The sequence below is a fragment of the Scyliorhinus torazame genome, chromosome 17 (genome assembly GCF_047496885.1).
Source record: "Scyliorhinus torazame isolate Kashiwa2021f chromosome 17, sScyTor2.1, whole genome shotgun sequence".
Taxonomy (NCBI): Eukaryota; Metazoa; Chordata; class Chondrichthyes; order Carcharhiniformes; family Scyliorhinidae; genus Scyliorhinus; species Scyliorhinus torazame.
In genome coordinates, this window is record NC_092723.1 from 7,734,044 (window position 1) to 7,760,553 (window position 26,510).

The 26,510-nt window shown below is 45.1% G+C and overlaps 1 protein-coding gene across 5 annotated transcripts in view; it reads left to right on the top strand.

Moving 5' to 3' along the window:
- Positions 1-26,510, top strand: part of LOC140393675 (plasma membrane calcium-transporting ATPase 1-like) — a 182,490-nt gene that overhangs the window by 132,775 nt on the left and 23,205 nt on the right. For all 5 annotated transcript variants that reach the window (XM_072479964.1, XM_072479963.1, XM_072479961.1 and 2 more), the window contains 4 exons: positions 1,955-2,042; positions 6,737-6,843; positions 20,292-20,483; positions 22,166-22,379. In XM_072479964.1, the coding sequence (XP_072336065.1) occupies positions 1,955-2,042; positions 6,737-6,843; positions 20,292-20,483; positions 22,166-22,379 (601 nt within the window). The remainder of the gene's footprint in view (positions 1-1,954; positions 2,043-6,736; positions 6,844-20,291; positions 20,484-22,165; positions 22,380-26,510) is intronic.

Sequence of the window (26,510 nt, forward strand, 5' to 3'; positions counted from 1 at the left end):
AAAGAAGGGGCTCAAAGAGATACCACCTCGTTTACTGGAAGGGGGTGCATGAAGACCAGGTGTGGAGGGTAGAGGTCAAAGTCGGGCATGGGTGCCTCTAAGGCGATGGGTTTTGAGGGAGGGCGGTTGAATCAAGGAATAGACTTTTTCTTGAGGCAGCTAGCTTTTTTCCTCAGTTGTTGACATCCTGATAGTCTGGTGAAGACAGGTGGGCCGGAGAGTGAAAGGAGTGTGTTGGATTGTATTTCAATATGGCACCAGGACCATTGAACCATAGAATATAGGAGCAGGAGTGGACTATTCCACCCTGCTCCGCCGTTCATTATGGTCATGGCTGATCATCCAACTCCGTAACCTGTTCCTGATTTCTACCCCTCTCCTCCCCCCCCCCCCCCCCCCCCCCATTACCCTTTAAACCCATCAGCTGCCAGCCAGCCAGGTGACTCCGTGGGGAACTTTCCTGTGCATATCGCAGAATTGTTACAGTGGAGAAGGAGACCATTCGGCCCATCGTGTCTGCACCAACTCTCCAAACGAGCATTGTGACTTTGTGCCATTCCCCTGATAACCATCCCCTTCAATGCCTCGATTGAGCCTCCCTGCACCAAACTTGAGAATTCCGCCCCACATCTTCACTCTTGTGCAGTTGCCTGGGCAACATAGCCCTCCACTCTTTCAGCAGCTTTCAAGTATTGGAGGAGAGTCTTCATGTCTCTCTGCAGAGAGCACTGTCCTGCATACGCATTAACTCCAATGGATTGCAGTGTTGTGAAACTATTCAGCATAGCACTGCAAATGTAAATAATGTTTTAGAAACTAGGTCTTTGAGATCAAAATCTCCGAACTCTGCAGCCAAGGGATGACCTATCTTCTCTCTCTTGCCAGCAATGTCTTTCTTTCCATGTTCACAGCTGGTTCTTGCTCATTTGTGCTTTTAGTCACTTTCCTCTGGGTCAAACGTTCAGCTAGGCTTTTTGGCGTTGCTCAAGATAGTTCGAGATGGCCAGCGTGTACTGTATGCCCTGCAGTGCTATTTGAATCCGTTCCACTGGTGCCTGGCTCTCCTCTACAGGAAGAAGTGAAGGTAGAGTGGGATGCTGCAGATGTGAGTGTGCGTCGCATGTACATTACGTGGCCTCTCTCTCTGAAAACATATACACAGCTATGGTGTGTTCCTTCAATAAATACTGTCATGATATTCATATAAACATATCATGGTGCAAACACACACACACACTGATGGACAGATCAACAGACCAATCAACACACACGCAACATCACAGCCAATCACCAGTTTGAGCACATGCACTATAAAACAGGGAACACCACAGTTCCCGCTCATTCCAGCAGGAGATAGCTCAGAGCACAGAGCTCACAGCGTGCCACTCAGACATACACCATGTGCTGAGTGCCTCTCTAAGATAGTGCAAGGGCTGGGTCCACAGGTTAACTGGTAAAGTACGAACCACAGCCAGAAGTATACAGTAGATGTTATCAAGAATAATAAAACCGAGTTGTACCATCTACAACCGTGTTGGTTCGTTTGTATAGCGGAACACCCAACACGATAAATACGAAGGCAGTAATTCAAGAACACCACAGACCAGGATCTCACCCATTTGTGGGTAGGAAATAAAAACTGATTTCTCGTTGTAAAATGGGAAACGCCCTCTCAACACCATCAAAAACAATGGGTGAATTCTGCTCTCCACATTGCAGCAAACCCTCCGAAAGCTATTCCTGTACCAGCACAAGAGGTGATAGAATGTACGGTAATATGTCTGTTATAATGTATATAAGTAACAAACATTTTGATGAACAATACTTTTAGGATGCTTCCGAACATTAATTACGACAGTTTTAAATACAAAGAGAGCACACTGAACGATTGCATTTTCTGGCTTTTGTCATTAACTGATTGCATCGATGTTTCACATTTATTTTTTTTTCTAAGGTGGAGCAAGATCGTCTGGATAAGGTCTGGCCAAGTCTCCGTGTCCTTGCACGATCTTCCCCTACAGATAAACACACACTAGTGAAAGGTATTTGAATCAAGCTCTGTTCAGTAACACACCTGCTTTGTTTCCGACTGAAATAGATATATGATCAAATTGAATGCGCACATCTTAGTCTGCAAGTGTTTTGATTCTTGATTTTGGGTTGAAGTTGTGTGTGTGCGTGTACTGTCAGTCACTCAATGTTGCAGGTCAACAGTTGGTGATGGTAAGGATGGGGTACGGGAGGACTGAATGACGATACACATTGTTTTCTACCTGTGAAATTGCATTTGAGAAGCATGGTTATAAGGAACGCTGCTTTAATGTTAATTATATCGCTATGGTTTAATATTCAACATTGTGAAATGCTTTTGTATTGTCTAATGTTGTCAGTAAGTGTTACAAAGTACAAATATCAGCCTCGTGCAAAGAATCCAGTGAGTGTACAGATAGAAAAGTCCAGCCATTTGTACAAAATTGAGCACGATAAAATTAAACAATTTAAAAGCTAGAACCTGCGCTTGAAATTTGCATAAATAACCAAAACAGAAAATGCTGAACAATCTCAGCAGTTCTGATAGCATCTGTGGAGAGAGAAGGGAGCTACCGTTTCGAGTCTGGATGACTCTTTGTCAAAGTTTGCATATTTGATCTCAATCCAGAAATTAAACATGTGAAGCTGTCTCCCTATTTGAGTTGAACTAATTTGGTTTGCACTAGTTTTTAAAAAGGGTATTTCTGTCCATACAATACAACCATTGAGCACAAACTTGTTCAACCTAAGTGTATCTTGTTCCGATGTATTTAGGCCTCTGCATATGAATCATGCTAATTGCTAGAGGGAAGAATCTAAACATTAGATTACTATCACATTGGAAAAATAGGTTAGTCTTTTCATGGGTGACCAATGCCCACACCAGCCTTTTGAAAATAACTAGTGTTCCTTATCTTGTAGGAAACTTCTAAATCATTTCCCTGCTGCATGTACAAAGCTAAGTTATGTCTGAAGCTCCGTAAAGATCTACGCAAGAAGAGGAATATGTTGACTGACAGCCTCTCGAATCAGCACTAATCCTTGAGTGCAGTTTTGGGGACTTCAATGGATGGAAGTTCCTCATACCACTTACGGTTCTTTGGAGGAGAGGTCTGCTTTTGTGCATCAGATTTACCTTTTAAATCCAAAATTATCTGAATGTCTGAGGGAAAGGCCCCTTCCATTACGCTTTCAGAGTAGCCTTTTCTTAAATTAACTCATCAGCTTGCACACACGGCGCCTTGCATCCAGAATCTTATCATTCCAAACTGCTTATGGATTGAATTTCCCAACTTCAAGGCGAGCAATGTTAGAGAGAGCTTCAGTCTGCAACGTAACATCCTCCTGCAAATCTGCTCATTAAAATTCAACCTCGAGAGTTCCCCGTCCCTTACTGTGCCAACAGGAAGCAAAGAAACAGCTTTATTCAGTCGAAAAATGGATCCTTACATTGACCGGAATTCTCTGGCCGTCGGGATTCGCTTATCCCGCCGGCCACGGGTTTCCTGACAGCATGGGATGGTTACAATGGAAAATCCCCGTGACAAGCGGCGGGAAGATAGAATCCCGCCGCCAGCGAACGGCGCGCTGCCGAGAAACACACGGCTGGGGAACCGGAGAATCCGGCCGATTGTGACTAAAAGTCAACATTCAGAATCACTTTGCTGTCCTTTTAACTCAAATTGATGAGCTCAGTTGGTGAAATAGCAACTTGGGGAAGCTGCTGCCTTTGGAGTTAATAAGTGTGCTTAAAAGCATGTCATGCAATGATTTCTGATCCTTGCTTCAGCATACTCCTCTCATTTTCTTTTAACTCTCTCCCTCCCGGGAGACCTTGCTATTGGAACAACAAGTTCCACTTCCCCTCTGTGATTCTACAAGTTAGTGCACATAGTGTCGGAGCCATACAAGCCAGGGGCGTGACAGCTTGGATCCTCAGTCTCTGCTGCGTTATTGCAATGTTGGGGACATCGCAATTGGTCTTTGTATCTTTTGGATAAGAGTGAAAAAGTAATTGATTATCGTTCAGTGGCCACTACTGGGAACCCTTACGGGTACTCACTGTCAAGGATCACACAAGAATAAAGGATAGTCATTGGGGTATGGATCTCACCAGTACCTGTGGTACTGCAATCGAGAACTGATGGGGAGAAAAGCCGTTTGAAGGAAAACTGTTTCGCTAACAGCTGAGAAGACGCCAGGCAGCATGGTAGCACAGTGTTTAACACTGTTGCTTCACAGCGCCAGGGTCCCTGGTTCGATTCCTGCCTTGGGTCTCTGATCTGTGCAGAGTCTGCACATTCTCCCCGTGACTGCGTGGGTTTCCTCCGGGTGCTCCGGTTTCCACCCCACAAGCCCCGAAAGATGTGCTGTTAGGTAATTTGGACATTCTGAATTCTCCCTCAGTGTACCCGAACAGGCGCCGGAGTATGACGACTAGGGGATTTTCACAGTAAATTCATTGCAGTGTTAATGTAAGCCTACTCGTGACAATAAAGATTATTATGGATAGTCATTGGCACCTTTTTCCAAAGGTGCTCAAAGCGAAACACCCTTTAAGAGGACGCAACCCTTCGGGACAAAATTCTGATTCAATATTTTGTTTTTTAACTGAGTGCAGTGACTTTAATTTTGACGGCCCGATGGGAATTATGTTGCTGGCCCCCTTCCTCTCTTTCTAGTTTTCAAGCATATTTCAAGAGTGCAATGCTCCTTGAGCCATTTTACATGGTCAGAAACTCTACACTGTGAGCTCCACACTGAGAACAAGGCTTAAACTGGTTACGTGAAAAGGTTTAGCGATCAGAATTTGTCTAGGATAATACCCAATGCTCCCTACATGTACAGATTTGACTGCGGAGTTTGGGACTGCACCTTTTGCTACTGCCCACTAGAAGCAAACATTTCACTTTTTCATGCTTTTATATATTTATTTTCTAAATGCGTGTTGGGGTTAGTTCTTGAAGTAGGACATGTTGTCAGGGATGCTCTTTGTGCTTGGAAGAAATGTAAAATAACACCACATGGGTCAGAATAAGCAGGAGCTTAAAGTTTAATTACCCAGTGTTGATTACTCCAATAAAAGCAGGAAACTCTGGGAAAGTGCAGCCAACCTGGCAGCATCTCTGCAGAGAGAAATAGAGTTAACATTTCAGACCAAAGAAGAGTCATATTGGCTTGAAGCATGGACTCAGTTTCTCTCTTCACAGATGCTGCCGGAACGGAGTTTTTCCAGCACTTCCAGTTTATATTTCAGATCTCCGGCATCCGCAGGATTTTGCTTTGATTACACCACTATTGCTAAATTCATTCATCCCTAAATAATTATATATGTGTCAGTCGTGCATGACCATTTCTACAAAGTGCTACCTTGTGGATCTGTAGGTATGCTGACACAATCCGTGCCACTTGGTTAATGGTCATGGGGTGTTTACTGTACGCCTCCCAGAACGATGTGGAGGCTTTTGAGAGGGTGCAGAGGAGGTTTACCAGAAGGTTGCCTGGTCTGGAGGCTGTTAGCTATGCGGAGAGGCTAAATAGACTCGGACTGTTTTCATTAGAACGATGGAGGTTGAGGGCTGACCTGTTAGAGGTCTACAAGATTATGAGAGGCATAGATAGAGTGGATGGGCAGGCACTTTTTCCCAGGGTGGAGGAGTCCATCACCAGAGGGAATAGATTTAAGATCTGTGGGGCAAGGTTTAGAGGAGATGTGCGAGGCAGGTTTGGTTTTACGCAGAGGGTGGTGAGTGCCTGGAACGCGTTGCCAGGGGAGGTTGTGGAAGCAGATACATTAATGGTGTTCAGAAGGCATCTCGACAAACACATGTATAGGATGGGTATAGAGGGATACGGCACAAGGAAGTGCTGAGGGTTTTGGCCATGGGTGGTACAGGCTTGGAGGGCCGAAGGGCCTCGGCCTGTTCCAGTGCTGTTTTGGTCTTTGTGCTATTTTTGGAAGTACTGAGGAGACGGGATTTAATTGTCAAAGCACTTTTGACTAATTATGTTGTAAGTTTTTATAAACCTATTTTAACAGGCTAGTATTTGCTTTAGCCCAGATGTGATGTGAGATTTCCTTAGACGAGTCTTCATAAAGCTCTTTGCTAAGGGGGCATGCTTCCAAACTAAACTGATTACATTGGACACTCCTCCACCTTGTGGGTAAGAGTAGGAAACATCAACATGTGTGGCCAGAGATAAGCAAAACTTGGCAAAGGTGAACAGAATCAATGGGATTAATCTGGGTTTCAGTGCCCCAGTGTGAGAAATTAAGTTATAAACCTGCAACATGTGCAAACTTGAACCAAAGCAAATGCTCAAATTTTCATTCCTGATTTTCATCAATTTTGAATAGAGAAAATAATACATGTTTAAGAAAGAAATTGGGCTATGAAGATAGAAATCTATATAAAAATGTTTAAAACCCCTATCTGCCTTTAGTGTGTCTGGTATAAGATATAACCGTAAAATGTACAGTAATTGCTGGAAAGATAATATGGAAGGCATTTTGCATTATTTGTCATTGATGGGCAATGATATTGAGATGTTTTTTGCTAATTATAGGTAAAGTAATAATTGAATTACTAATACAACTTCTCTGCTTTCCAAAAGCGCCAGTACTTCCTCATTAAGAATTGCACATCGTCAGATCATCATGAGGTAGTTGCGAGGCCTCGGTTGAACTTTCATTTTGTTTAAACAGGTATCATTGACAGCACAATTGGAGAGATGCGACAGGTGGTGGCTGTGACTGGAGACGGGACGAATGATGGTCCGGCATTGAAGAAGGCTGATGTCGGCTTTGCTATGGTAAACTTTTATTATTCTCAGTCCATCAAAGAATCGCTAAATCGCAGCCGGTATTCATTTAAGAAATACTTGGTCCAATTTGGAAGTGTCTGTCTGGCCTAATGGTTGCTTACGATTCAAAAGGTCTTGGGTTCAAACTACAGTCAAGGGATCTGAGCACAATCTAGTTGAGCACTTTATTGGAGTACTGAGGGAGTGCAGGGTTATCGGAAGTGCTGCCTTTCAACTGAAGCATGAAACTGAGACCTCCTTTGCCTGTAAACATGGTGTCCTTTCTCACCAATAGACAAGCATCTTTCAGGCTTATTTACGCCCTGTTCGAAAACTGGCCACTCCTGCAAGACAAAGGTGGGGGGGGTATTCTCCAGGGTCACCAGCCAGTGGCAGGAATCGCTAAGGCCTGAAGCGTCGGCCGGAGGAAAAATACGGGTTTCACACCGGGCATCAAACTCGTTGCAGGTCTCCCAGCCTGCCCCGCCTGCTTCGACAAGGTTCCCGCCCAAACCAGGCAGGAACATGCAAATACCTGACTAAACCTAATTTTAATATCATTATCGGGCAAGACACCCAATTCACCTGCCTCCTGGCATACAACAGCTCTTCCCCCACCAGCCGGAGTACCGGTGGCATGAATTGACAAAGGTCTTGGGAAACAGGGAGTGCTGCCCCCTCACCTCTTTATAGGAAGCTCTTCAGCCCAAAGAGACATCCTCTTTAAAAATAACTCTAGGCAGAAAACTGGCTGCTCAAAAGAGGGAGTACTTCAGAGTTAATGGACACCTTTAGAGCTATATAAATAAACAATGGTAATTCTCCCTTTGAAACTGCCTGGATCTGTCAATCAAGAGGCTTTTACTGGTCTGTAAAATTCAATGTAAACAATGCAGTTGAAAGCTTTCAGGCTTCCAGGAGTGCAGAGAGGCTTCAATGAGTTAAAGGGCAATGAAATTGACTATGAAAAACCACATCAAAGGTTTCCACCGCATTAAAGGGAAGACTTTTGCCTTTATCTCACAGATCTTTGAACTTGACATGCTGGAGACAGCTTAAAGGGTTTAAGTCTACAGATGGGAAGATTTTCACTCTTCTCTGAACCACCTCAGGTCCAGCGAAAATCCCAATGAGCCATTGAATAGCACGAAAACCCTGATCCTAGTTTAAGCGTTTTCCAAGTGCCGTTGAATGTCACATCAGCATTGCTCCCAAGGACCAGCTTGAAGCATTTAGTCTTCAAACGGGAGAATCACAGTCAATGTGTTCCTTGCAGTGTTAGAAATTAGAGGTCTCTCATGTTCAGGTCATGCATCTGGTGGAATAAAATTGTTGCCATGTACTCAGCATTTGTGAAGAACTTAATGTCAATGTATCTGCGCAAAATCACAACCTGGGAGTGTCCGACTGCTCTCCTTAAGCAGGAGACTCAAACTGCCGCAGCGACAATGGCCAGGATTTTCGAGTCCTATCTGTGGTTGGAATCGTCGTGAGGTGACCGGAAAACTTAACGGACCAGCCAAGGGACCGTTGAGTTTGGGGGGGAATTCAGGGACCGGAAAATCCTGGCCCCAATATTTTCTAATTACTCTGAATATTGACGGGAAGAGTATCTGAAATCTTCAGTGTATTTTTAATTACCAGCCTCCCCGAACAGGCGCCGGAATGTGGCGACTAGGGGCTTTTCACAGTAACTTCATTGAAGCCTACTCGTGACAATAAGCGATTTTCATTTTCAAGTGTCTTTTTATTATTCCCCTCTGTGTCAGAATTTGATATTTGCCTGGATGCATGGATTTATTTTATATCTTCACTTGATTTTAATAACGTTGTTAGATTTTGTTAAGCAAGGGTAATAACGGTTATGCAACCAAGACCAGTAAATGGAGTAAAGTCGCTGATCAGCTGTGATTTCATTGAATGTTAAAGCAAGGTTGGGGGGGTAGGGTGGAAGAAGGGGCTGAATGGTACTCCAGTTCCTGTGTTCATAGTCGCTGATCTAATAGTCAACATCACATGGTAAAGACACCAGGCTAAATGTTCAAATCTTCCCTTTTTTAAAGTTCTTGCATACAGGAGGGGATTATGGTCTTGCCTACATCTTTTGAGTCCTTGAAAGAAGGTTTGTTAGTTTAACTTTGCTAGCAAAGCGAGGATAAAAAGCAAGTGATGTCACTTTCTGTCTCTGTGTCCCACTCAATTAACCGACCACATTAGACGATTGAGCTTCCTGTTTGGTCAAATGATGCTTCAAAGGGATCCGATCCCTTCATTGCTGGGCAAAGCACTAGTATCTGGAGTTTTATAATAGTGAGGAGAGTCATATCATCTTCTTTCAGATTTAAACTAGTCATCCACAACAAGGAAATACCCAACCGTCTCGTGGCTTTTGAGAACTTGCAGATGCATTTCTAAGGTCCAGACCACTTCACTCATACAAAGAAACATACTTAGAAAATCAAAGCAGGAGGAGGCCATTCAGCTCTTCGAGACTAGCCCGCCATTCATTAAGTTCATGGCTGATCATCAAGTGCTGATCCCACCTCCCCCCCCCCCCCACCCCCACCCCCAAATCCCTTTAGCCCCAAGAGTTATATCGAACTCCTTCTTGTAATCGCACTATATTTTGGCCCCAATGATTTTTTGTGGTAGTGAATTCCACAGATTCACCACACTCTGGGTGAAGAAATTTCTCCTCACCTCAGTCCTAAAAGGTTTACCCCTTCTCCTCAAACTATGACCCTAGTTTTGGACTCCCCCACCACCGGGAACATTCTTTCTGGAATCTACCCTGTCGAATCCTGTTAGAACTTTAAGTTTCTATGAGATCCCCGTCTCACTCTTCTAAACTCCAAAGAATATAACCCTAGCCGACTTATTCTCTCCTCCATATGACAGTCCCGCCATCCCAGGAATCAGCCTGGTTAACCTTCGCTGCACTCCCTCCATAGCAAGAACATCCTTCCTCGATAAGGACACCAATATTGCACACAATACTCAATGCCCTATTCAATTGCAGTAAAACATCCCTATTCCTATTCTCAAATCCTCTCGTTATGTAGGCCAACATATCATTTGCCTTCTTTACTGCCTGCTGTACCTGCACGCTTGCTTTCAGCGGCTGCAGAACGATGACGCCAAGGTCTCGCTGAGTATCCGCCTCTCTCAATTTACACCCATTGAAATAATAATGTCTTCCTATTTTTGCTACTGAAGTGGATAACCTCACATTTATCTACATTATACAGCATCTGCCATGCATGTGCCCACTCACTCAGCCTGTCCAAATCCTGCTGAAATATCTCTACATCCTCCTCACAGCTCACCCTCCCACCCAACTTTGTATCATCTGCAAATTTGGAGATAATACATTTAGTTCCCTCGTCCAAATCATTAATATATAGTGTGAACAGTTGGGGTCCCAGCACCGATCCCTGTGGTATCCCACTAGTCACTGCCTGCCAATCAGAAAAAGACCCATTTATTCCAACTTTTTGCTTCCTGTCTGCTAACCAGCTCTCTGTCCATCTCAAGACACTGCCTCGACTGACAATGCAACATGAGCAAAAGAAACTTCAAAGGGGTTAAATTTGGTAGAACTGCAAATGCTAGGTCTGAATGTTTTAATGTTCCAAGGCCATTGTGTATTTGTACCTAAAAGTCATTGCAATGACTGTCGGGAGATGACTTATCAGTTATAACAAACACTACCCTCAAGTTACTTCTCTATTGTAAACTGATCTCTCTGCCGCTCATGCTAAGGAAAGGAAAACTGGCCATAGATGTCCTTGTTTGAAAAAGGTTAGAACATTTTAACCAGTGTTGGAGTATCTTCAAGTTTAGTAGCAATGGAATATTGTCCTCCAGGAACACACTTGGGTTAGCTACCCCATCCCGATCCCTAACAATGAGAGTTTCTGATTCATTTAAACAAAATTACTTTGAAATTTGAAGTAATCTCAATATTGGTCCAAATTTCAGTGAATACTTTCTACTCTTACATTCCAATTCTTGCCTCCCATAAATTACAAAACATTTGTTGTAGCACTGGTCATATTTTTCCATTTCAATCTTATGAATGTGTAGAGCATTAGCACAGAATAAGTAAAGTCAAGTCGCCATAGCCCCAGATGACCACAGGCTGTCGAGGATTATTGATGAACAGCTGGATAATAGCATTCACTATGTTGTTTGGAAAGGCCAAAGCCATGACAGGATCATCAAACAGCCTCAGGATCTCTCAAAAATTCCATCGAACGAAGCACCTTCACCACTGCATTGACATGGCCCCAACGCCCAGACAACTTCGAACCCAGGCCCCGCCCGGACCGGGGGGCCGGGGGGGGTGGGGAATAACTCGACACAATCAGCCACCTCCAGCACTCACGACAAACATTAAGAACAGGATAATATAATAGTAAGAAGTCTTACAGCACCAGGTTAAAGTCCAACAGGTTTGTTTCAAACACTAGCTTTCGGAGCACTGCTCCTTCCTCAGGTGAATGAAGAGGTATGTTCCAGAAACATGTATATAGACAAATTCAAAGATGCAAGACAATGCTTAGAACATGAGTGCGGCCTCAACCGGGACCTGGGATTCATGTCGCATTACATTCACCCCCCACCATCTGGCCTGGGTTTACGAAATCCTACCAACTGCCCTGGCTTGACACAATTCACACCTCTTTATAACCTGGGATTACCCCTCTCTCTGGATCTGTAAAGACTTAATTACCTGCAAATGCTCGCATTCAAAGCATTGTCTTGCATCTTTGACTTTGTCTATATATATGTTTCTGGAACATACCTCTTCATTCACCTGAGGAAGGAGCAGTGCTCCGAAAGCTAGTGTTTGAAACAAACCTGTTGGACTTTAACCTGGTGTTGTAAGACTTCTTACTGTGCTCACCCCAGTCCAACGCCGGCATTCCACATCAAGGATGATATAAGACAGTAGTTCGGGGCTCCATCCTACCCCAGGCCTCGAAGACTGGATACAATGTGCTGTGTCGAACCTGATGCGCCCAGCCTGCAAATCAAGATTGCTAAACTATGGCAGCCAATTTTCAAAGTCAATCGTGGGTTTGCCTCCCACATCTCAAGAGACCGGGCTCTCAAACACTCCTCGTCTGGCTCCCAATTCCCGAATCGGTCAGCATGGGGCAAGATTTCTACGAATGGTAGGCGGCCCTCACCAGGGAGATTGCCCTGTCAAATTCTCTTCTGCACTCCCCCATTCTCCCAATGATACTTTGTGGTTCATCAGAATGAACGCAGAAGACCTGCGTCACTGAGCTGAAATCATCATCAAAAACAATGGCAGCCATCATCCCGATGCAAACAGCGTTGCCGGAGTTCGAGTAAACCCAGCCGCTCACATCACGTGGCTCTCTCCTCTCCTCCTCTTCCCCCCCCCCCCCCCCCCCCCCCAAATAATGTACAAATTGACAGTACCGCGGGCGGCACGGCTGCACAGTAGTTAGCACTGTTGCTTCACAGCTCCAGGGTCCCAGGTTCGATTCCCGGCTTGGGTCACTGTCTGTGCGGAGTCTGCACGTTCTCCCCGTGTCTGCGTGGGTTTCCTCCGGGTGCTCCGGTTTCCTCCCACAAGTCCTGGAAGTTGTGCAGGTTATGTGGATTGGCCATGCTAATTTCCCATAGTGTCCCAAAAAGGTTAGGTGGGGTTACTGGGTTTATGGGGATAGGGTGGAGGTGTGGGCTTGGGTAGGGTGCTCTGCCCAAGGGCCGGTGCAGACTCGATGGGCTGAATGGCCTCCTTCTGCACTGTAAATTCTATGAAAGTATTATTGAGGGAAAATGTTCAGATGTGCTTATTGTTAGTGTCATCTACAGATTTTAATTTGAAGTTTCAGTAACGCTCACATTGAATTGGGGGTAGATACCACAGAAAAAATCTTTACTGATAACAATGTCACTTGAAACTTGGACAGCATACAGATGTGACACCCTCACATTTTTGAAAAGAATGATTAATTGTACAATGGAATTGCTCCTATTAATCCCAAAATAAAATGTTAATATAAGCTGCTTGTATGATTTATTTTGTGAGTAATTTGATTTGTCAAAGCTGTTCTGCTCCGAAGTTATACTGGGATCAAAGAACAAAGAAAAGTACAGCACAGGAACAGGCCCTTCAGAGTGGGGGGTGCCCCCCCCCCAGCCTCGCGGCCCCCCCCACCCTCGCGGCCCCCCCACCCTCGCGGCCCCCTCCCACCCTCGCGGGCCCTTCCCACCCTCACGGGCCCCTCCCACCCTCGCGGGCCCCCCCCACCCTCGCAGGCCCCCCCCCCCCACCCTCGCAGGCCCCCCCCCCATCCTCGCAGGCCCCCCCCCACCCTCGCGGCCCCCCCCCACCCTCGCGGCCCCCCCCCCACCCTCGCGCCCCCCCCCCCACCCTCGCGGCCCCCCCCCCACCCTCGCGGCCCCCCCCCCCTCACCCTCGCAGCCCCCCCACCTGAAGTCTTTAGTCCGGACCTTTGCCGTCCCTTTGTAGTATGTGGTGCAGCTAATGAGCGGGGGGCACGTGGCGTAAAGGATAGCACTGCTGCCTACGGCACTGAGGTCCCAGGTTCGATCCCGGCTCTGGGTCACTGTCCGTTTGTTGTTTGCACATTCTCCCCGTGTCTGTGTAGGTTTCGCCACCACAACCCAAAGATGCGTAGATTAGGTGGATTGGCCATGCCAAATTGCCCCTTAATTAGAAAAAAACATAATTGGGTACTCTAAATTTATTTTTAAAAGCCTTTGTTATAGGCGGGAAGTCTGTTTTCTGCAGGCAGGACTGCGCACTTGCTCAGAAGTCCTGGTAATCGTTGGTTAAAAATCCTGGTATTAGTTTTCTAAGCAGTTGTGTGCGGAGATCTTGCCCATCGGGAGTTCGGCTGGGGCCAGGCTGTATTGTGACGGGTGAACCTGTACGTGACCAGTGTTGTGTAAAAGTCCTCATTCTTCTTCAGTGTGAGATGACCAATAACTGCAGTGCCTGCATTCCAATATGAAAATCCGGAATCTTTGACCTCGCCCAACAAGCAAATCATTGTATCCTCTTCGTGTGTCGTCTCGACCTCACGAAGCATCTTTGGATCTTCTGTTTGTTGAGCTGTTTTAGCCTTGCACAGTTTGCTGAAGTGTCTAATTCTGTTACGTTGAAAGTTATGAATGAGTCAACAGGTTCTTCTGGCTGCTGGACATGATCATTAAATTTAGCTCTTCTGAGGAGTTTGGTGCTGCTTAGGTTAAGGTGGTTGAATGATTTTAGATCTTATTCAGATGTAGCAGGTGATCGATGATTCTTTTCTAGCAATAATGTTGTCTGCTCTTAGGCCTACCAAATAAAGCAATGTGTTAACCTGTTGAGCTGTCATTTTACTTGACCTGAAGCAATCATGAACCTAAGGGACCTTTTTCTCCAAAGTCCCCAAGTATGTGATTGACCCAGCGATGGGATAAGTCCAAATTGATCGGGATGAATCGTTTTAAACTGTTTGTTCGGCTTTAGGAAGTTGCTGCAATTCAAGATCCCACTGCCGTTCATTTGCAAAGGTTTTACCTGCACGTGCTGGTTTTGGTGAGCTCCCATCGCAGCGCTGCTCGTGCCAGCCTTGCAAACATCTCAAACAACGGCTGTTTGGATTGACTAGTTGTTGACTTTGTCGCTCCAGTGCTATGCTTTAGGGTTGTGAAAGCATCGAATCTTGGCCTCTGCTGGTCTTTAAAGCCGTCCTTTAGTCTGTTCTTTCAAATTAATTATTTTCTTTCAGCCTTTTTGGAGCAAGTTTGGATATTTTGTGTTCAGGTACTAACTTGGGAATGTTTTTCCTGATGGAGCTTTTAAACAGCAATTTCTGACCACTGAAGATTTGCTTTATCCTGGAATTTTAAACTTTGAGCTCACCCTTGCTGCAAATGCTGACTTTGCAATCTGCTAATGGGAGCTGGACTTGCAAGAGTTTCCATTGGTTCTTCTGCAGCGAGGAATTTCTGCTTTCAGCTTCCAGCCTTTCTTTGCAATTTTCCCACCGCACTTTTCCTCTGTCTTTTGATTTTTCTCTGCATTTCTTGTGGTTTGGGGTTTTTCCATTTGCAGAAACCATGTGATAGTGTGTTGTAATCATTTGGTAGGTCTAAATAGAAGTCTTTATGGTCTTAGATAGGTTAACTGTATTTATTAACTACAAGAATTATGTACATATATACAGTAAAGGGTCCAAGCTAAGAGCTGTCTCCATGCTTGCTTGTGAACACAAAGAACAAACAAAGAACAAAGAAAAGTACAGCACAGGAACAGGCCCTTCGGCCCTCCAAGCCCGTGCCGACCATGCTGCCTGACTAAACTAAAATCTTCTACACTTCCTGGGTCCGTATCCCTCTATTCCCATCCTACTCATGTATTTGTCAAGATGCCCCTTAAATGTCACTCACTATCGTCCCTGCTTCCACCACCACCTCCGGTAGCGAGTTCCAGGCACCCACTACCCGCTGTGTAAAAAGAACTTGCCTCATACATCTGCTCTAAACCTTGCCCCTCGCACCTTAAACCTATGCCCCCTAGTAATTGACCCCTCTACCCTGGGGAAAAATCTCTGACTATCCACTCTGTCTATGCCCCTCATAATTTTGTATACCTCTATCAGGTCGCCCCTCAACCTCCGTCATTCCAGTGAGAACAAACCGGGTTTATTCAACCGCTCCTCATAGCTAATGCCCTCCATACCAGGCAACATTCTGGTAAATCTCTTCTGCACCCTCTCTAAAGCCTCCACATCCTTTTGGTAGTGTGGCGACCAGAATTGAACACTATACTCCAAGTGTGGCCTAACTAAGGTTCTATACAGCAGCAACATGATTTGCCAATTCTTATACTTAATGCCCCAACCAATGAAGGCAAGCATGGCGTATGCCTTCTTGACTACCTTCTCCACCTGTGTTGCCCCTTTCAGTGACCTGCGGACCTGTACACCTAGATCTCTCTGACTTTCAATACTCTTGAGGGTTCTACCATTCACTGTATATTCCCTACCTGCATTAGACCTTCCAAAATGCATTACCTCACATTTGTCTGGATTAAACTCCATCTGCTATCTCTCCGCCCAAGTCTCCAGACAATCTAAATCCTGCTGTATCCTCTGACAGTCCTCATCACTATCCGCAATTCCACCAACCTTTGTGTCGCCTGCAAACTTACTAATCAGGCCAGTTACATTTTCCTCCAAATCATTTATATATACTACAAACAGCAAAGGTCCCAGCACTGATCCCTGCGATCCCTGTGACCACTGGTCACAGCCCTCCAATTAGAAAAGCATCCTTCCATTGCTACCCTCTGCCTTCTATGACCTAGCCAGTTCTGTATCCACCTTGCCAGCTCACCCCTGATCCCGTGTGACTTCACCTTTTGTACTAGTCTACTGTGAGGGACCTTGTCAAAGGCCTTACTGAAGTCCATATAGACAACATCCACTGCCCTACCTGCATCAATCATCTTTGTGACCTCTTTGGAAAAACTCTATCAAGTTGGTGAGACACGACCTCCCCTTCACAAAACCATGCTGCCTCTCGCTAATATACAGCTCTGTCCAGCAATAGATGAACATGTGCTCTCTTGCATCACTGCGTAGGTGGTACTGTATTCAGTCCCATGTTAACCCTATATGTGCCAGACCCTTGTACCACACTAGGTAATCACTGGCTCTATGTCCAAAGCGGCATGAATCCTTTTACACAGCATTTGTTTACGATCTGGAAATCGGAGGCAGATTCAGTCGTGACTTACAAAGGGAATTGGATAAGCATCATAAGAGAAAGAGAACTTGGCAGGTTTCAGGAAAAGGGCAGGGGTATGGGACTTCGATGATGCTCTTACTGTGAGCCAGCAGGAAACCTTTCTTTTAATTCATTTTTATGGCGGGTGGGCATCGCTGGCTGGGCCAGCATTTTCTAATTGCACTCGAGAATGTGGTGGCGAGCTGCCATCATGAACCGCTCCAGTCGGTGTGGTGTAGGTACACCCACTGTGCTATTAGGGAGGGTGATCCAGGATTTTGACCCAGCGACTGAGGAGGAGCGGCGATATATTTCCAAGTCAGGATGATGAGTGATTTGGAGGGGAACCGCTAGGTGGTGGGGTTTTCGTGTATCTGCTGCCTTGTCCTTCTAGATGGTAGTGGTCATGGGTTTGGAAGGTGCTGCCAAAGGAACCTTGGCGAGTTCCTGCAGTGCATCTTGTAGATGGTCTACACGACAGCCACTGCGTATCATGGTGGAGGGAGTGGATGTGGAAGCGGTGCCAATCAAGCAAGCTGCTTTTTCTTTCATGGTGTCGAGCTTCTTGAGCTTTGTTGGAGCTGCACTCATCCAGGCAAGTAGGGAGTATTCCATCACACTCCTGACTTGTGCCTTGTAAGATGGTGGACAGGCTTTGGGGAGTCAAAAGGTGAGTTTCTTGCTGCAGGATTCCTAGCCTCTGACCTGCTCTTGTAACCACAATATTAATATGGCTAATCCAGTTCAGTTTCTGGTCAATGGTAACCCCCCCAGAATGTTAATAGTGAGGAATTCAGTGATGGTAATGCCATTGAATGTCGAGGGGTGATGGTTTGATTCTCTCTTATTGGAGATGGTCATTGCCTGCTACATGTGTGGCAGGAATGTTACTTGCCACTTGTCATCCCAAGCTTGGACATCGGCCAGGTCTTGATACATTTGCACGCGGACTGCTTCAGTGTCTGAGGAGTCACGAATGGTTCTGAACATTCTGCAATCATCAGTGAATAGCCCACATATGACCTTGTGTTGGAAGCAAGGTCACTGATGAAGCAGCTGAAGATGATTGGGCCTAGAACACTACCCTGAGGAACTCCTGCAGTGACGTCCCAGGACTGAGATGATTGACCTCCAACTACCACAACCATCTTCCTTTGTGCCGGGTATGACTCCAACCAGCGGAGAGTTTTCCTCCTGGTTCCCATTGACTCCAGTTTAGATGGGGCTCCTTGATGCCATAATCGGTCAAATGTTGCCTTGATGTCAAGGGCAGTCACTCTCCCCTCATCTCTGGCATTCAGCTCTTTTGTCCATGTTTGAACCAAGACTGTAATGAGGTCAGGAGCTGAGTGACCTTGGCGGAACCCAATCCGAGGGTATCCGCGGGCAGGTTATTGCTGAGTAACTGTTGATGACTCCCTCCATCACTTTGCTGATGATGGAGAGTAGACTGATAGGGCAGTGCGGGTTGGATTTGTCCTGTTTCTTGGGTGCAGGACATAACTGACCAATTTTCCACATTGCCGGGTAGATGCCAGTGTTGTAGCTGTACTGGAACAGCTTCGCTCGGGACCTGGCAAGATCTGGAGCACAAGTCTTCAGTACTATTGCTGGAATGTTCTCCGGTCCCATAGCCTCTGCAGTATCCAGTGCCTTGGTCATTTCTTGATATCACACGGAGTGAATCGTATTGGCTGAAGACTGACATCTGTGATGGTGGCGACCTTCAGAGGAGACCGAGATGGATCATCCACTCGGCACTTTTGGCTGACGATTATTGTGATTGACTTAGCCTTGTCTTTTACACGGATGTGCTGGGCTCCTCCATCATTTGAGGATGGGGATATTTGTGGAGCCTCCTTCTCCAGTGAGTTGTTTAAATGTCGTCCACCATTCACCTGATAGACTGAATGACCTCCTTGTGCTCTAGCTAATCTAGCCTCCTATGGTTTTCATTAGTAAATTAATTTTCTCTTCAAACTTCAACTTGTCTTGTACAGTTTTTGACCAATCAATAAAGCGCAAGACTTTGAGAAGCTGAGGCCTACAGTTGAATGCAGTGATTACTGTTGCTCTTAAACTGTGTTGGAGAAACAGTGACTTGATTAGATGTGGCATCTGCAAATTGAGCATCAAAGTGGAAACTATTTTCACATGTGCTGTCTTTAGGCGTGTGATTCAGAACTCCTTTCCCAAGATTAACCAGTGAATCCAGGTATGTCCCGGAGAGAATTTTCTAGATTTCTTCGGTACTTTTTCCAGATAGATCTAACGGGCAATCTCAATCATTGAAACCTTGTATTTGACGTGTAAGCACCTTTTCTTTGCACACTGTGGTGAAATATACTTTTACAAATTAAATCGCTGCCACCTGACTGGAGTCTACTTAACATCTTGAGGTGATCTCTTCTGAAGCTTGTATTAACGTAGCCACTCAGGCTAGCTGTCGGGGGCAGATGCAAGAGAGTGCCTTCATTTTCTCCTGTCTTGCTGACGTCTGGCTGATAATGTGGTATTGTGAGTGTGAATCCCTGTTGTGGTGCTTGTTCTAAATGTCTCCCAGACGATGTAATGTACTGTGCTGTGTGAACGAAACTTGTAATGTTTATTTCCGTGAAAAGTCAAGACTCCAGGATAGTCTGCAGCGACGCCTATTCACCGCGCCCTGCATGTGCAGCGCATTGAATCATTTCTTGTGATTATAACACTGATCTTGGCATTTTTAGCTTCCATTGCAATGGTGCCAAGCTGCAACAGACGGAATTAAATATTGGTGCCCGCTGCCACCTACAGGTGTTATATAGCGACAAATGGTTTCAGAGGTTTTAATTTATTCCTGTTTTCTTAAGCAGTACAGCTGTGCCTTTTTTCTCATTCATGAGAAGTCATTTCAATATTTGGTACAGAATGTCTTGATTGGCAGTAGTGCATAATGGAAATTAAGAGTATGTGACGAGCAAGGCTTCATGCCAGAAGAATGAAATCACAGAATATGCAAGGAAAATTCAACTTGACCCCATTTCATCTTAAAAATTACCCTTTACCAATGCAGGTACTATTTGTATAGGTCAGCCATTTAGAACCTCAAACTAATGTTGGCTCCATCACTCACAAGTTCCTAATTTTACTTTGGGCCCTGTTATCTCTGCTATGGTTCTTAAAACAATGCAACCTGTCACTTGTGTTAAAATAAGATTTTCTACTTATCACACTGCTGTTTGTGGGCTATCGTGTTTCCTCGAGCAGTGACATTTCAAAACATTTCCGAAGACCCTTAAGATATAATAATCTTTATTATTGTCACAAGTAGGCTTACATTAACACTGCAATGAAGTTAGTGTGAAAAACCCCTAGTCGCCACCCTCCGGCGCCTGTTCGGGTACACTGAGGGAGAATTCAGAATGTCCAAATTATCTAACAAGCACCTCTTTCGGAACTTGTGGGAGGAAACCGGAGCACCCGGAGGAAACCCACGCAGACACGGGGAGAACGTGCGGACTCCACAAAGACAGCGACCCAAGCCGGGAATGGAACCTGGGACCCTGGTGCTGTGCTAACCACTGTGCAACTGTGCTACCCCACTGTTCTGATGTTCTGGGATCGGGAAAGGTGCCGCATCAATACAACTCCTATTGGATCGAATCTCTGACTCCTTTTTTGCTTTAATCCCAAAGGGCATTGCAGGGACAGATGTGGCAAAGGAGGCCTCGGACATCATCCTGACGGACGATAATTTCACCAGTATTGTTAAGGCAGTGATGTGGGGCCGTAATGTGTATGACAGCATCTCCAAGTTCCTGCAGTTCCAGTTGACAGTAAATGTGGTCGCAGTCATTGTCGCCTTCACTGGTGCTTGTATCACCCAGGTATGCTTTTTATGAAGTCATGTTATGTTGAATGAACTGTGCCTCAAACTTCCTCTGTGACTCTGATGTCGAGCTTTATAGATGTTGTGCACCCTGTGTTTTCTAGATTTTTCCCTGTGTCTCGTTTTCATGATCAGAATGTTACCATTTTTGCATCATTGGGTTTCCATTGATAAGTCCCTAAATGCCCCTTATTTGCTGGTTACCTGTAATGTTAGCCTCATTCTTTGAAGTAGTGTTGGAGGATTGCAAGAATCAGTAAAAAGGACTTCTGCAAAAATAACAGTAATTAACGAGGCAACAACAGGTCAGGGGACAAAGGATAGGTGGGCCCTTCTGTACCTTATTTGTGAGCGCATTCCGAGGCAGTGTTAACAAAGTTACGGTACAGATCTTTGTGCCCAGGCTCAATAGATTATCATAGAATTTACAGTGCAGAAGGAGGCCATTCGGCCCATCGAGTCTGCACCGGCTCTTGGAAAGAGCACCCTACCCAAGGTCAACACCTCCACCCTATCCCCATGACCCAGTAACCCCACCTAACACTAAAGGCAATTTTGGACATTAAGGGCAATTTATCATGGCCAATCTACCTAACCTGCACATCTTTGGACTGTGGGAGGAAACCGGAGCACCCGGAGGAAACCCACGCAGACATGGGGAGCACGTGCAGACTCCGCACAGACAGTGACCCAAGCCGGGAATCGAACCTGGGACCCTGGAGCTGTGAAGCAATTGTGCTTCAATTGCTTTGAAGATGCTTTTCAAAAAAGTTTATAATAACCAATATTCACATCTGCTATAAACTGGGCCATGCATTGGGGAGAGAGGAAAGTGAAGTTGGTGAATATTCTTTGGTTGGCCTTGTTGAAAAGTCCACATGATGAGGTTGGCATGTGAGAACAGGGGTTTTTTTCATTCTAAATTCTGCTGACACCGCACTTTGTCATGTCACGGAGTTCTGAAGAGGTTCCTGATTTTGGTTCAAGGATAGACTTGGGTGAGCTCTGCAGATAAACCACCATCAATGAACTGTAGTTAGCTCCAGGGTAATGCTGGCACTGTGCTTACTTGTCGAGGAAAGGCACACAAGGAATGGGAAAACTGGATAGGGACTTCAAGTGACCCAAGTCAATAAAATAGTGAAGATGGGACCCAGGGGATAAACAGTAAAGGATTCACTCACTTTGAGAATAACAAACACAGTGGGCAGCACGGCAGCACAGTGGTTAGCACAATTGCTTCACAGCTCCAGGGTCTCGTGTTCGATTCTCTGCTTGGGTCACTGCCTGTGTGGAGTTTGCAGTTTCTCCCCGCGTCTGCATGGGTTTCCTCCGGGTGCTCCGGTTTCCTCCCACAAACCAAAGATGTGCTAGTTAGGTGGATTGGCTATGCTAAATTGCCCTTGGTGTCCAAAAAGGTTAGCTGGGGTTACAGGGATAGGGTGGAGGTGTGGGGATAGGGTGGAGGTGGGGGATAGGGTAGAGGCATGGGCTTGGGTGGGGTGCTCTTTCCAAGGGCTGCTGCAGACTTGATGGGCTGAATGGCCTCCTTCTGCACTGTAAAATTTATGATTCTATATGATGCAATTGCTTTTGAATTTGTGACACGGGAAATGTCATTTACTCAAACCACGAAAAAAACTGGTGGATTTAATTCTATCCTTTTAACCTCAAAACCAGGATTCGCCACTCAAAGCTGTTCAGATGCTCTGGGTGAATCTGATCATGGACACATTTGCTTCCTTGGCTCTAGCAACTGAACCGCCAACAGAATCTCTTCTGCTTCGCAAGCCTTACGGCAGGAATAAGCCACTAATCTCTCGGACAATGATGAAAAACATCCTGGGTCATGGAGTTTATCAGCTCACTATTATCTTCACACTTCTCTTTGCAGGTATGTGGAGTTGTTTGTACATTTGGTTTTCATGTATTTCATTTCCAATACAGTGCTGAACTTGAGTAAAGCAATTAATTTGGTGCAGTGCATATATCCTGAGGGAAGTGGTTAAATCGTCTCTTAAGACAGCTCTCCAGAATGATAAAGCATCAATGTACACAGCTTCTCATTCAATGTTATTCAAACCTGTTTACCAATCTGGAAGCAAAGATCAGTGGCTGCTTTTAAATTTTCAGTTAAAATCTTCATTAGTGTTGTCAGAAGCTCCGACATTCTGATGAAGTATAACCGCAGGTAATTCAATAAAAAGCCTGTTTGCTTCAATGGCATTACCATTGCTACGTGCCCGCTATCGGTATCCTGGGGGTTACCATTGACCAGCGATTGAACTCTTACCAGCCTTACAAATGCTGTGGCTCTGAGAGCCGATCAGTGGCTGTGAATTCTGCAGCAAGTATCTCGCCTCCTGACTCCTCAAAGCCTGACCACCATCCGCAAGGTACAGATCGGGAATACGATGGAGGACTCTCCCTTTGCCCGGATGATTGCAGCCCCATTAACACTCCGAAAGCTTGACACCATCCATGACGCAACATCCCATTTGATAGGCACGCCATCGAGCATCTTCAACATTCACTCCACACACCAATGCACAGTAGCAGCCGTGTGCACCATCTACAAGATGCACTGCAGCGACTCATCAAGGCTCCTTTGTCCGCATCTTTCAAATCGTGACCTCTACCACCTCAAACGACAAGGGGAGCGAATGCAGGGGAACACCGCCACCTGCACGTTACCCTCCAAACTCTACGCCAACCTGATTTGAAGCTATATCGCTGTTCCTTCACTGTCGCTGGGCCAAAATCTAGGAATTGCATCCCTAACAATACTGTTGGTGTACCTACACCACACGGACTGTAGCGGTTCATGAAGAAGGCACACCACCTTCTCGAGCGAAATTCGGAATGGGCCATAAACAGCAAAACATCCCGTGAAAGAATGAATAAATAAATAAAAACCTAATAAAGTTGTTCCCAGTGCAAGCAGCCAGGTCAAACCTAATCTACCTACAGGCACTGCGCAAAGCGTAAATGTATGTACTTCTGCCAACTCTTGTTAAAACTAACCAAGGTCACATTCCACAATTGTAGAGACCGCAGCCATTGCTTAAACTTATAACCAAATTAGTCAATGCCTTTCCAGCCTTAAAAGTAAATTAAAATAGCAATTGCGTGTGAGGCAAATAAAGCATGCAGCTTCAATGCCAAAATTAGCAATCCAGGTGAGTACCACAGCAGACTTGTGGCCAGTGACTGCACCATTATAGATTCCACCAGGAACCTTTTAACCTTTGTAATCAAGTACAGAATAGAAATGGAAACTTAAGTCAAACTGACTAGGAAACACGGAAGCCTTGTTCATATCCCACTGGGCGTAATGCAATCAGCTTTAGAGTCTTGGGCCCCTGGGATGATGCCTTGGAATAGGTGCACTGCAGATTCACCAGAATTAAACCAAGGCTCAAATTATGAAGACCGATAGCATATACTTGGCTTGACCATTATATTTAGAGGGCCGAGGGATGGTCCAATCCGGATGTTTAAAATGATAGGAATGAACTTGATAGAATGGGTGCAGATAAATAATTTCCTCTGGCAAGGGAATCCAGAACAAAGGCATTCTATCTTCAAAATATAGCTGGGCTGTTTTGAAATGAAATAACGAAGCATGTTCTTTATACAAGAAAGATATAATGGGTCTCTCTCTCTCTCGCTCTCCCAAAAGCTTCAGCACGCTGAGTCTGTTGCATTTTATTCAAGACATGATTTTTGTTGAATAATGTTATCAAGGGATACCATGAAGTATAGAACAGTCATGAGCCAATTAAATGACAGAACAGGCTTGAGGGCTGAATGGCCTCTTGTTCCTATGTAGCGAAGTCTTTTGAGCCATGAGATGAAAGGTTTAGGGAGGTAGTTGGAGATTTTGGAGCCTAAATGGCTGAAGGCATGGCTGCCAGGGGTAGGACAAAGGAGGTGAGAAGTGCACCAGATTTGGAGGAACGTAGAGTTTTCAGAATATTTCGGGACCGGTTGAGGTTTATGACAGGAGAGTTGGGAGAGTGGAAGTCCGTGTAGGTCAATGAGGGAAGGGGTAATGGGTGAGAGCAACTTGGTGCAGGCTCGGATTAAGTCAACAGGGATATGGATGAGCTGAAATTTATGAAAGCTTGAGCATAGGAGGCTGGCCAGGTGAGCAAAGGAATAGTTGAATCTGGAGCTGACCGAGATGGATGAAAGTTTGGTTCAGATCACCAATATTAAGGGGGATGTGGGGGGGTTTTCATGGCTGAGTGCTTATGAGATCAGATGATCGACAAGGACTCCCAAGGTTGTGAATAGTCTGATTTAACCAGAAATAGGGAATTGGAGAGGTGGAATCGGCAGAGAGGGTGTATAGTTTGTGAAGCAAGCCGAAGGGTCATCCACTCTTCATAATAATCGCTTATTGTCACAAGTAGGCTTCAATGAAGTGAAAAGCCCCTAGTCGCCACATTCCGGCGCCTGTTCGGTGAGGCTGGTATGGGAAATGAACCCGTGCTGCTGGCCTTGTTCTGCATTACAAGCCAGCTGTTTAGCCCACTGTGCTAAACCCTTAAAATATAAAATAACACCTTGCTCAATGCTCAGGTCTCAAACATCAGTGAGAGAATCGGTTTGCGATGCTTGTTGAGGGTTGAATTAGGATAACTTGGCCAATAACTGACAATGTGCTCAGTACGTACTTCTGGAAACAGAATTTTACATTTTTCCAGTTTTTGTTATTTGAAGATTTATTTCCCTCTGTTTATCTCCCTTTTTCCCAGTCCATAAATTAATGTGTACTTCCTCAGAAACCTTTACCGGGGTTAAGTAATTGTGCTCTTTTGAAATTAATTTCCTCTCCCGATCCCACATTAATGAAATGTCCTTAATCTTGTTGCTTCCTACCGCCCTGGAACCTCGCGCTCATTGCTGTGCTTCCTATGATTCCTGGTCCGGTGCTACAAAGATTTTCTATGTCAGTACATCACAAAGTTAATTGCTTAGCTGTTAAACTTTTTTAAAGAAGGTTGAAGAGGACAAGGACAGTCAGCTATTTAAAAACCCCTGGTCAGCAGATTTTACTGGAGGGACAGAAAGGGGCAAAGCGAATGCAGACATGACTGGCTAGACTCACTTGATTTTAAGTTTCTAATAGTTAATCTGAGGTTGGCATTCATAGGTCACCGAGCTCATGTCTAGTTGCTGTCACCTAATGGCAACAAGGCTTGGGAGGAGAAAGCTGCCCATATCGGTTTAAGCAAAATGTGTGGGCAATTCAGTGGAAAGTAGTTTTGTTTGTTATATTTTGAATGTAATTACTGCAGGTTAATAAACTTAGAAAATAGTTGTAAAGGCTGAGTCTAGACATGACTTACTGCAGATTGATGTTTTGATTGCAAGGAACTTTTTTTATTACCATTCTTAATATTACCACTGATTAGAAATGTCTCCATCGACCGCAATTAGACATGCAAAACCTTTACATTAAGGCTGTTGCTGAATTTGCTGGATTTACCAGTTTTGCATCTGCCTGATGATTAATTAGGAACACCTCTGGATGGAGAAATGGGAAGGTAATATCTGGTCAATATTATTGACTATCTCCCAAAAGCATAACATTAACCCGAATGTTAAAATGAAGGCAGAAGCATAATCGATAAGTTGTAACATAAAGAAACCATCCTAATGAACCATTTAATACACTTGAGTAATGCGAGGGCAAAAATATTTGTTGGATTTTACCGACCACTCCACCGCGTGGATCTACCGAAAACCGCCATTGTCAACGGGATTTCCCGGTGACACCACCCCTCGTCGCCGGGAAACCCGTGCGCCGGGATGGGACCGGAATTTCCCGCCGGCGTGAACAGTCAGTAAATCCCACTTTTTTTAATTGCCTTTCCTTCTATTAAGTAATCTAATTTTATTGGAGTTATTCTTGTCTGCATCGACGGGAAATTGGTTTGGAATTTCGCTTGTTTATTGGGTGCAAATTTTGGTCAACCAATATGATGTTGCTCTTTGACAAATTCTTTCTAATCGT